At 35.5% G+C, this 12,501-nt stretch overlaps 2 protein-coding genes across 2 annotated transcripts in view; one reads left to right on the plus strand and one right to left on the minus strand.

The window, feature by feature from the left end:
* Nucleotides 1-2,863: 2,863 nt before the first annotated feature.
* On the minus strand, nucleotides 2,864-6,839 carry LOC107754806 (3-oxo-5-alpha-steroid 4-dehydrogenase 1). The gene is given in 6 exon segments (XM_016571393.1): nucleotides 2,864-3,307; nucleotides 3,899-4,049; nucleotides 5,121-5,222; nucleotides 6,238-6,404; nucleotides 6,530-6,620; nucleotides 6,623-6,839. Coding segments are annotated over 6 exon segments (795 nt in total). The 3' UTR covers nucleotides 2,864-3,240.
* A 439-nt stretch (nucleotides 6,840-7,278) lies between these two features.
* The window catches only part of LOC107754797 (NOP2/Sun RNA methyltransferase 2), a 28,562-nt gene continuing 23,339 nt past the window's right edge, over nucleotides 7,279-12,501 (plus strand). The window contains exons 1-8 of the mRNA XM_016571383.1: nucleotides 7,279-7,548; nucleotides 7,761-7,918; nucleotides 8,531-8,635; nucleotides 8,733-8,838; nucleotides 8,941-9,012; nucleotides 9,125-9,209; nucleotides 9,292-9,484; nucleotides 11,460-11,534. Of these exons, the coding sequence (XP_016426869.1) occupies nucleotides 7,465-7,548; nucleotides 7,761-7,918; nucleotides 8,531-8,635; nucleotides 8,733-8,838; nucleotides 8,941-9,012; nucleotides 9,125-9,209; nucleotides 9,292-9,484; nucleotides 11,460-11,534 (878 nt within the window). The 5' untranslated portion in view covers nucleotides 7,279-7,464. The remainder of the gene's footprint in view (nucleotides 7,549-7,760; nucleotides 7,919-8,530; nucleotides 8,636-8,732; nucleotides 8,839-8,940; nucleotides 9,013-9,124; nucleotides 9,210-9,291; nucleotides 9,485-11,459; nucleotides 11,535-12,501) is intronic.

Genomic DNA, 12,501 nt, shown 5'->3' on the forward strand with positions numbered 1-12,501 from the left:
ATGCATCTACATTTTTTTTTTTACATTTCATAGTTTCATAGTAATCTTCCATTTTATATTAGATTTTAAAGACACCAACACAAAATAGGCCTAAACCACAACAAACAAACAAGGAACAGATACTGTTAGCACAGCTTATAAATATTGCAAGTAACCACATGACATTCCATATAGAGTTTAAGTGTATATATATATATATATATATATATATATATATATACACACACACACACACACATACATACAATACAAAAACACAATATACTGTATACACATACACACACCCTTACATATGCATTCAAATATATAATTATATTATAAAATATACTTAGTTAAATATTGTGAAAAATGCAAACAATAATTTGGCATTTAAAATATTTAAAGCATTTATTTATTTCAGTATATAAAATTTAAAAAAAAAATGCGTTTGTGGTTCTTAACCTCTGTTACCCTACTATAAGTGAGTAATTGAAGGTCTCCCTACAAATCCTATTTTTGTACTTCTGCTGAATTTCTTTAATAAATCATAGAATTGTTTTAATTTTTAATAAATTCTTTCTTTAATAAATAAATAAATCTAATTAAAATAATCATTATGATTAATCTCCATTTCAAATACATTCTTTTTTTAAAAAGAAAAATGTGTATGAAAAAAGTTACATATGTAACAAAGTTGTTTTCTTTATGCTGCACGGATGCAGAATGTGTTAGACAATCAAACAGTATCTGCTGACAATTATTGAAAAGGAAACATTGGAGAAAATAGCTCCATATTTTTCCATTACCAATTATACAACCCACTGCTTTAGTGGTGTGCCAAAAGAAGCTGCAAATCAACATTTTAATGCTTAAAGAAGCTATATGAAACTGGAAGCAATGCTGATTGTACTGTGAAAAATGTGCAGTAATTTCAAGGAAGTAAAACAAATTCATGCTCCAATTTGAAATCAATTTATTTATGGCAAATAATGATAAAAATCTTAATCCAAAAAACCTAATCAGCAAGTAGCAAATCTCATGAAAATAAGGGAACCCTATGGTTACATTGCCATCGTGCTTTCGAGGAAAGAACAGGCATTCTGTTGATGATAATAAATCATAATCTGACAGGATGAAGAAGAAAGCACCGATAAGCTCCTCCCACGTACGCAACGAGTGCTTTGCCTTCAGCTCACGTGCAGCATGTGTAATGTGGCGGAAGCCTGGCACGGTCAGAACACACATCTCGTTCTGTGTGCATTGCTGTCACACTACATGCAGAGATGGTTCATTCATACAGCGGATTGTCAATGCTGCTAGTCTTGAGTGTTACATTTTTTTGTGTCAAGTCTTTTGCATGCTTCTACATCACTCAGAGCCTAAAGCCCTTGTGAGGGGGTTGCTCGGTGTTGCAAAAGGTTATGTATGCATGCAATGTGGTTTGCAGGGGGATTTCATCATTGCTTTGCTTGAGGCTGGGGTTATTTCTCCAAAGAACGGTCAGACAAGATTGCTCACTGCCTGACGTGACACCTACAACAGCTCCAGATTGACCAGGAACATCTGAGGGGAATCAACTAGAAGGATTTTTTGAACTTTAATGTCAATAAATGAAAGCTGAAGTACACTGGTGACTTGGAAAAAAGTGTCACCAAGACTAATTGCCACCAAGACATAAAATACTTTTTTCAAGAACATAAAAAAATCTGAATTATTCCAAACTTTTGGCCTACAGTGTATATCTGAGGCATATTATAAAAATAAAAAAAACAAGAGCTTAACTATTAAAAAAGATGGATAAAATACTGTTTCACAACTGTATAAAACACTTCACAGTATTACACAACAGACAACGGGATGTTTCTAAGCAATTTGTATAACCTTCCACATTCCAGCGTAAATGAACACAACCACTTTCACTGCCGACAGCACTGACATACAACACACAACTCTCGCCATACTTCATACATTACACCTGAAGGTATTATGAGAGCATGTCAAAACATGTCAGCGATGGTAAATGAAGATGTTGCAAGCATAACTTGTATACAAAAAACAGCTGTAGCTATTTGGATTGAGTTGAATTTGTGACATAATGCTGTTGTACATTCAATGTAGAAAAGATATTATGGTAATACTACCATGATTTGCATGATTTCTACAATTAGTATGTATCTTACAATGAAGTATAAAAGCAAAACAAAACAAATGTTTCATAAAAATAACTATATCTGTCCTTTTAAGGCAAGGCATGCGCTTTTTTTTCTTTGAGAGCAGCACTCGCTCTTTGGATACTTCTGGTTATTGATCTTAATACTTCATTTTGACAGCTTCATGTACTGACCCTGCCATCTGTTGACTGAAAGTTCTTGGTAAATGTCAAGGGGAAAAGTGTTTGGCAGAAGGTGCATTTAGTTTGTTAAGATGGAATCGACTGGAGGCTTTATGGTAATGACAAATGATGACATCCAATAATAAATCCATTCACTGTTATGCCCCTGTTGAAATTCATCCAATTTAATTTCTTAAACCTTCTAAACAGTCCACTTTTGGGGGTTAAAGATTGACACATTAATCAATAAACATAATACAATTTTTAAATTGAAATCTATTTCCACAACATTTAAAGAGACTTAATTTTAACACACTCATGTACAGCATAGCTTTTCATTAAACAGGAAGTTTCAGAAATGTTCAGTCCAAACTGCCACAATGGCAAATTCCCCATGAAGGGCTGAATATTTTAGATCAGATGTGTGTATAACATGATTAATGGTTCTGCTATTGTCACACTTGCAGTACATGGTTAAAAGTTCTCTCTCTTCAGCAGATAAATCATGCGTTTCCTCGCGTTTTCTGAGCTTGGACAGCCTTGTATCCATCACGATCAGAAAGTCCATATTTTGTTACTGTCTTGAAGAAGAGGTGGTTAATAGGGAACGTCTGGATTATGGCAGCAGCTGCCTGCCATGTGTATCTCATCTCATCTCAGACACTGTATGATCTCTTATAGTAATGCTGTTTTTGCACTTCATAAATATGCGTGCTGCTATATAATATAAATCAATTATTTGTCTTGTAGAATTGAGTTATTGTTATTGTGTAATGCTCGATGCACCAGTCTCTGTACATTATGATAGCACTTCCCTTGAAAACCATAAAATATGAAGCATTAATAAAAATATTTGTTGTGCAATCATAATGGGCAAAATTTCATAATATTGTATCTGTGGAAGTGTGGCATATGGGCTTACCACAGGATCAGAGCACAAACGGTATTAAAGCTTTCCTTGATTTAGGATAGTCTTCAAATTTTGTGAGATACCACCTGTAAAAATTAAATAACACATTACAAAACAATCTCTGATACTGATGTCATCATACAACAAAAAACGTGTATGGGTGAATCTGTCTAGAACATGTCGAAATCACATTTCACTCTAAAAAAGAGAAATAATACAAAAGAAAATAGTAATACTTTCTTTTAATTAAATAAAAAGTGGTTTAATATTTATATAGTTGTTGAAATCAGTGTTATTTTAGTTTCTCGGAGATATTACAGTATATATTAATATTTTGCATTAGTTTTTATTTTGTATTCATTTTGACTTTAGTTAATGTTTCAGTAATTTTGTTGTGTTTTTGTCATTTTGATTGGTTCTTGTTTTTTGTCTATATAATTTTTATTTAAAAACCAGAAATATTTGTGGGGAAAATGTAAATGTCACAATGCAAATAGTCCTAATAGGCTTCATATTTGTTTTCACTTATTTATGTTATAATTATTATTTCATGTGATTCTTGAATTAATTATGACTCAGACATGAGAATTGAAAGCATACAAAAGTTTTTTTGTTTTTTTTTGATAATTGCAATCACCTTGGGCAAGAATGCATTGTTTCATACGGTAATGTCTTACTTGTGGTGGGCCATTCCTCTGCTGGACAGCACAATGAGAGTGAAGAGAGCAAAAGCTGCACTATGGACCGAGTGACCAGCCAGAGCAAATCCAGTCCACTCCACAATCTCCCCAAAGAAGTTTGCTCCTGATACATACTCAAACATGCCCCCTACAAACAGAAAATAGTTAAGTAGAGACATTTGATCGGAAGACATCACACAAACGATCTGTTTCCTAAACAATAAAAAAACTATTTCAAGCCTGTTTCAAAGAAGAGAAATCGCATCACATGAGTCTTATTAAGTGTGAAACCATCTGACCAGCACGTTGTCTTTTTTTATATGTCAGAAAAAAGCATGTCTGATTCATCATGTCAGTCATCACTTATACATCAAATAAAAGAAGAACGAGCCTTTGGATTTAAACAACTTTGACATATTGGATTCATTTTAAATCCATTTGTTTTGGCTAAACAATGCAAGCAGACTTGATAAATTTTTGTTGAAGGCTTACCGACTCACATATATTATGCATATTGTGATTTTTTATTCAGTTTCATTTATTTTGTAATTTTTTTGATAATAACCTGTAGAGTAGTGATGGCAGCTTTAAAACACTTGTCCTTAAAAAATAAAGAAAAAAAGTAAGTGAAGTAAAAGATGATTGCATTTGCATCCTGCATGGACACTGACTGTATGGGAAAAGAGATAGAATGAATGTCACAAACTATTAGGATCTCTGGAGCAGGGTGGTCCTGACAAGTTGCTAAGGCAATGAGTCACGAACAAAAAGGGCATCTATTTTTATTTTCTTTCAGAGGCAAAGCCAGATTCAAAGGGAAACAGAATTTTTTTTTTTGCATTGCATTAACACTCAAACCAGCACTGAAGAGGACGCCTTAGCACTGACCACCCATCTGAGCGGTGTGTGCTGTGGTTCAAATGATTTGTGTTCTGTTCTGAATACTCTTGAATATGTATGTATATTGGCACCAAATTTTATGATCATTTTTGAATTTAGAATATTCATATATTGTGGTAAAATCAAAAGCCTGTTTGTAAAATGTAAAACTGCATGATGCTGTTACTCAAATTTTGTGACTGTTTTATGTGAAACATGGTAAAGACGCTGTGCACTAACATTTTAGTCCATTTCAGTGCACGATTTTAGGCCACATTTCCCACTCTAACACATTTCCAAATCATAAATGGTGCTGTCAGTCTGATAATTGCTGTCTTACCTCTAGGTATCTTATAGCCTGTCTCTCCAGGCTTACGGAGGTTCCTGAGAATATGGTCAGAGTGAATATTAATGATGCATCCCAGGAACCACATACAAGACCCTGAAAAAACATAATACATTTACAATATGAAAAAAAGATGCTCACCAAGGCAAAATACAGTAAAAAAAAGTCATATTGTAAAATATTATTATAATTTTTTACAATTTAAATAACTCTATTTTAATATATTTTTAAATTTAATTTATTCCTGTGACGCAAAGCTGTATTTTCAGCATCATTCCTCCAGTCTTCAGTGTCACGTGATCCTTCAGAAATTATTCTAATATGCTGATTTGCTGCTCAAAAACATTTCTTATTATTATCAGCATTGAACACAGTTGTGCTGCTTCATATTTTTTGAAAGCCATGATACATTTTTTTAAAGGATTTTTTGATTAATACAAACTTCAAAAGAACAGCATTTATTTGAAATACAAATCTTTTGTAACATCATAAATGTTTTAACTGTCATAATGTGTCCTTGCTGAATTAAAGTATTTATTTATTTAAAAATAAAACATAGTATACAATGTATACTGTAACAAAATGATTGCTACAAAGGCCTCTAGGGAATACAGGGGAATTCTGGGAATGGCAGCGAATGTTCGGTCAACCATGACAGGTCAGCCAGGGTTCAGAGAGATTACCAATATCTATACCCTGCAGTGGTCAATGCTACAGTAACCAGTCAGGTGACCTACTGTAAGGTCTAGAGAAATGATCTGGAATGTGAGAATAACAAGAAGTAACTATTTATGTCTCTTCCTTGACCAGTAGAGTGAATGCATTGTGTTCTGTCATGTGCTGATGGTGCCCTGGTGGTGAGGGATGAATTCCAGCATCAGCTCTTAAAAAATATTATATAGAAACAAACACTCATCTTGTATGAAAGAGGATAAGCAACATGATAGAAATGACACTTATACTGAGTCTTTACTCACTAGCACTGTGATGAAACAGGGATGTGTACATCAGCTCTTAAAAGTATTAGAAACAACACTATATTCTATCTTATATATTAGAAGATAAGCAGAAATGACACTTATACACTGAATATTTACTCACTAGCACCTACCTATGATGAAACAGGGATGTGTAACCCAACCAGGTGGGTAATCTGCATAGTGACTCAGGTATCTTGCCTGCAGGTACCCATTATAAATGCAGAAGACAAAGGCCAGGACAAACGAGATGAATGGTGTGGATTTCCCTCCTCGAATTAAAAATGGGTAGATGAGGGACCTAAGAGAAATACATGCTTCAGTTTATGTAAAAAAAAAAAAATTATATATATATATATATGCACACACACACACATAGATTTAAAAAAAAAAAATTTTATGTTGTATAACAAGGAAAAATCATACCTTTGCAAACAATGGAAAATGAACATGAGCAGAAGTAGCTGGTTGGGCAGGTGCATTATCTTTGCACATTGACTCCAGAGCACCAAACTCAAGGCACCAGAAAAGCCGGCAGCTCCTTAACAAACCAGGCGAATTGAACATTCACAGGGAATCCATACCTCCTGGATGCATATCTGCCATAGGGCACGTGCTCAAAGAGTAAAGTCACAAAAGTTATGAATGCCATAACCATAATCAAGTACGATAAACAATCCAAAACGTACACTTCTTGCTCCTCCGAGGAGAATAATGTCTTCAGAATAGCGTCCATAATTGCTAATACCACTTAAGTAGAAGAAAGGTTCAGGTAATGTTTTGTAACTCGTGCACAAAACAAACTGGCGCCGCGGAGAAACCTGGAAGACCCGCCCATCACAACAGGGGTTTCGCCAATCAAGAAAGACGGTGGGCGGGGCATGTACAAAACACGCCTTAATATATGCACGTTTTTAAAAGCTAGTGCTGCATAAGCGGCTCCTATTAGTAACTATAAAAGAGATGTATATTTTATTGTTTATTGATCTTTTACTGTTGCTTTCCTAATTTGATATTTTTCAAAAACGTAGTCAAATGCAGAATGAAATATTGACATGCAGAACAACATCCACGGTGAAAACGCATATTTTGATTTGCGTTATTTTTATAGTTGTACCATGGTAAGTCGTGTTTTATTCTTCTGACTGTGAATTAATTAGGATTAAAGGTTTAAAGGTAGAAAAAGAAAAGCTTCTGCATATAAGTCAGGCAATAATGCGGGCACCAAGGAAGGGGTCTTTCAGTCGAATGTGCGCTTGTTTAGATTGCGTCACGAACACGTGAGTACAGAAGGAGCTGAGAAGCGCAGTTCAATCAAAACGCAACGCAGGTTTATATCCAGAGTTATATGCGTGTCCAACATGGGCAGGAAAAACAGAAACAGACAAAGAGCTCAGCAGGACAGAGATGGAAGACCAGAGGGGAAAAGAAACAGAGATGATGCTGTGAGTTTGCTAACTGCTCTAGCTTCTTACTTTTCTGCCCGGTGCCAACACTGCAGATTCATTTCTGAATATAATTTATGTTGCACGGTGATTACACACATTATATAGTTATATCATTGTTATTGTATAATATAAAACAGTTTCAATGTAATCTCGTGGTAAATGGCATGCAGGTAGGTAGTAATGGTCACTCACGTGGGTTCTTTTGGCAGGGCTGGGGAGCTGGATACTCTGAGATCATCAAGGAAAACAAACTCTTTGAGCATTACTACACGGAGCTGAAGATTGTTCCCGAGGGAGAGTTTGAGGAGTTCATGGAGGCCATGAGGGAGCCACTGCCAGCTACAATACGCATCACTGGATACAAGAGGTGACCTGATGTTTTCTGCAGGTCTAAAGTTGTAATTGAATGACAAACAGTGATTTGACTGCCACACCGTTTGAATTAGGACTTAAATGGTTGAAAAATACTAGTTAAATTCTATTTACTGCTCTCAGAATCGTATCATTTACCACTGACCGTCAGCCGTGCTGCTTTCAAGCCATATTGCTTGACAACTTTCATGGATAGTTGAGAGGACATTGTAATTTCATAAGTGACAATATACTCGTGTCACGATTCTGTTTGATATATCAGTATCGTATCATATCATAATATGATACTTACATTTTTTTTAATATATTATGTAAACAAAACTTTTATTTTGGATGTGATTAATCGCGATTAATCGTTTGACAGCACTAACAATTTTACATTTTTTTTTGAACAATGTTTATCGAGATGTAACAAAATATGAGAGTAATACAACAATGTTGTAGTCGCATCTCTTTTACGTATGAATAACAGTAACAAAAAAAGAGAAAATATATATAATAAAAAAACAACACTTTATTTCAGGTAGTAACACAATAGAAGTTGGAAATATAAAGTGTATACAACAATTTTACAGTTATTTGTCCCTTTTTCAACCCCTGTAATCAGTCATGCCAAAGAAATCCTTCATACTCTTAAAGAGAAATACTTCAAAGAGGTTCAAGATCTTGAGGTGGATGGGCAGAAGATCGAGGCTCCTCAGCCCTTAAGTTGGTAAGATGAATACAAAGTTATTTGCTTATGTGTCTTACTTTTAAATTAGTTTTGAATGTCCTTGGAAATCTGTAAAACATTGTACATGCTGTTATAGGTATCCTGATGAACTTGCATGGCACACTAACCTGAGCAGAAAGATTCTGCGCAAATCTCCACTCCTGGAGAAATTCCACCAGTTCTTGGTCAGCGAAACTGAATCGGTAAATAAAAATCAGTAAATGCCTGTGGAACCTCTTTGTTTTTTAATAAATGCAAATATAATTTTTGACCAGCCATTCTTTTAATCCAATTTCCTCAATCAGGGGAATATTAGCAGACAGGAAGCAGTCAGTATGATTCCTCCTCTTCTACTGAAAATTGAGCCTCAACATAAGGTACATCATCTCAACAGCTGAATGTTTTTCTGTGTTGTGTGTTTTCCGCACTTGGGGAATCTTTATAATTGTGAGGTCTCATCTCCACCATCTCTCTGGCTTGTCTGACTAGATTCTGGACATGTGTGCAGCTCCAGGATCGAAGACTGCTCAACTAATAGAGATGCTTCACTCTGACATGGATGTGCCTTTCCCTGGTAAACAGTTACTCATTAGTATGGCTTTTCATTTAAGATGATCATATCTCATAGTTATCCTCCATCTCTTCTGTGTCTTCAGAGGGTTTTGTAATTGCCAATGATGTGGATAACAAGCGCTGTTACCTGCTGGTCCACCAGGCCAAGAGATTGAACAGTCCGTGTATTATGGTGGTCAACCATGACGCCTCTAGCATTCCACGTCTGCACTTAGAACAGGACGGGAAGAAGGACGTCCTGTTTTATGACCGGATCCTGTGTGATGTACCCTGCAGGTGAGGGTCTCTGCTTGGACCCAGAGTTGGTTTTATTGACCTCCATGAAAAAGCTCTAGTTTTTCAATCAAAATATTAAATTAGAAATGTCGCCTTGCCAAGTAACTGAAATAGAATGAGTAATTAGAGCTGCATGATGATGGTTGCACTGTTAATCAGGATCATTTTGCTCAAATCGGTACGACTCAAGAGAATGACAACTTGCATGGTTTGCTAGCAGATTTAGTCTCGGCAAACAACAGACCGAAAGGAAACAGACTGGCTGTATTACACTTTTATTTGAGCAGAATGGAGAACGCTAAACTTAAATTTTTGCCAGTGTGTTTTCAGCTCATCAGCACTTTAGTATAGGGAGAAAGTGCGTGTGTGGTTGCCAGGTTGGGAAGTTTAAGTATTCATTCATGAGAAAAGCACTGATTGGGGGATTTAAACTGTTTAAAATATTAAAAACTAATAAAAATGACAGAAGCACATAACACATTTTCTAAAGCCTAAACAAAAAATAAAATTAAAACTGAAAATATAAAAATAAAAGGTTATTCAGAATATAAAAATACTATAATAGTATATAAATAATACTAAAATTATACTACACAAACCCCCATACCCTTACACTATATACAACCCAACTTAAAATAATTATTATTTTGGCAAAGTATGAGGTGATCGTCTGAGCCATAGATGCCATACAGAAAAATAAGTCTGGTTCAAACTTTTAAGAATGAAACCGGGAACTGGTTTTAGTATACATGAAATGGGTTTGATTGGTTTTAGCATCTGTAGTGTCTTTCTACCTGCCAAATCTTTCTGGAAAAAAACTTAAAATTCTGTGTTGATTTTCCCGTAAACTTCCCAGAAGCTTCAACCTTACAGTCTGGTTTGTGATTATTGGTTGCTTAAAATGTCATCTGCTGGTCTCTTCTAAGTGGTTATAGGCCAAAGTAAGCTGCAAAGAGATGAGTTTAGGTACTTTGAATGTGGATTATTAAAAACATTGTTGATGTATAAGCTGCTTTCTTGTACACAGATATGAAGTTGTGATTGACCACAGTGTATGTAGGGATCACAATTATAGATGCGCACTCACATGCCAGGGCTCTGTGTTTACAGTTGAGCAGTGAATCTCTTCCCCGCGTGTAACATCATATAGCAGGGTTTATAGTTGGTGGAGTCTATACTTGGCCTGCAGCAGAATCAGGTGCCAAGCACAACACCGTCTGCTCTGTACCAGCAGGCCAAACATCTTACACACACACACACACACACACAGACAGTGTGGTCAGCCTGGTTTTGCTGCCTAAACATTTCTCTCCGTCGATGAAAGGATTTGAAGTTGACTTTAAAGATGTAATTATGGCTTGCCTTTTTGCCTGAGTAGGATTGTAGTTTCCTAACTTTGAGTTCATTCCTGAATAGCACTTTTATTTGATTCAAAATTTGCTGCCTTGTTAACCAAACACTGATGTAATTGAATTAAAAAAATGGAAAACTCTAAAGGAAACTCTTAAGTTAATACAGTCCAGTTTAAAATTACCTAAGGGTATAAATGTGGTGATGAGACCACCATCTGTAATCTGTGTAATCTGGTGAAGAATCACTAATTATCACTAACTTTTTCAAGTAACTAACAAACAGGGTGCACGGAGGTATGCAAATACATATGTTGACAGGCAGGCAGGAGAGCCTATCGTGATGTTCGGACCGAATAATTTGATTGGTCGAACATTTTATGGTCCTACACCTTCCACAGATTATATAAATGCATATAAATACATTTAGACCACTTAACTTAGTGATTGCTATCGGGATGTGAAGAGACTTTCAACCAGCATAACAAAATTTTTTTTGATCCAAATCATCTAAACTGCCTTTAAATGTAATAAGGATACCATAAAATAAAGTGTAACATGAAATGATCTGAAATTGCATTGCAATTAAACAGCAAACAATAAAATCAGCCCCTTTTTCTCTACAGTGGAGATGGAACGATGAGGAAAAACATTGATGTGTGGAAAAAATGGACAACCAGCAACAGCCTCCATCTCCACGGGTAAGACTAGTCCAGTTCAATTGGCCTATGTTCAAAATAGTGTACTATTACTGTTTTTACAGTGTGTATTTTGTGTGCTGTGAATACAGGGTTTCCGCGGGGTCTTAAAATGTCTTAAATGTATTCGTATCAAATTTAAGGCCTTTAAAAAGTCTTAAAGGGGTCATATGATGCTGCTAAAAAGAACATTATTTTGTGTATTTGGTGTAATGAAATGTTTATGCGGTTTAAGGTTAAAAAAAAACATAATTTTCCCACATACTGTACATCATTGTTTCTCCTCTATGCCCCGCCTTTCTGAAACGTGTCGATTTTTACAAAGCTCATCGGTCTAAAAAAGCGAGGTGTGCTCTGATTGGCCAGCTATCCAGTGCGTTGTGATTGGCCGAATATGGCTGAATGTGAAGATTAAACTTCAAAAGGCTATGATTTCATTAAATAAACATGAGCGTTGCACATTCAAAGTCTGGAAACGGTTCGCTCCACCTGCTGGCAGAGAATGAATGTGCATTTTCAATAAAACTGATGTTTTGTTCAGAGTTCAGACAAATGTAAAAATCCACCTATGTTTTACCCTGCAAACACGCAGAGCTTTAAATGTGAACTGGTGGATCGATAAGAAGACAATGCATTATAAAAATCTAAACAGAATAGGGGTGTGCGATATGTATGGTCTGCGATAATATCGTAATAATTGTTTTAACGATGTACGATTTGATATTGTCGAGTATAACGCGAAAAGCAAACAAAACACACCTACAGAGTGCACGCATACATTAGGTGATGAAGTCTAGTAAATTAAAGGGTTTTAAACTAGTGCGCGTACGCATTTAGAGTGCCTTCTTTCACTGCATGAATCGGTCTATTAAAATGCGTTTAGAATTATCACATAATTCAAAATATGGGGGCAGAAAATGTATATATATAATTTCATATAGTTAATATCACACGAAGAGTGCCGTTTTTT

This window comes from Sinocyclocheilus rhinocerous, unplaced genomic scaffold (assembly GCF_001515625.1).
Source record: "Sinocyclocheilus rhinocerous isolate Xijiao unplaced genomic scaffold, SAMN03320098_v1.1 scaffold21, whole genome shotgun sequence".
Classification (NCBI taxonomy): domain Eukaryota; kingdom Metazoa; phylum Chordata; class Actinopteri; order Cypriniformes; family Cyprinidae; genus Sinocyclocheilus; species Sinocyclocheilus rhinocerous.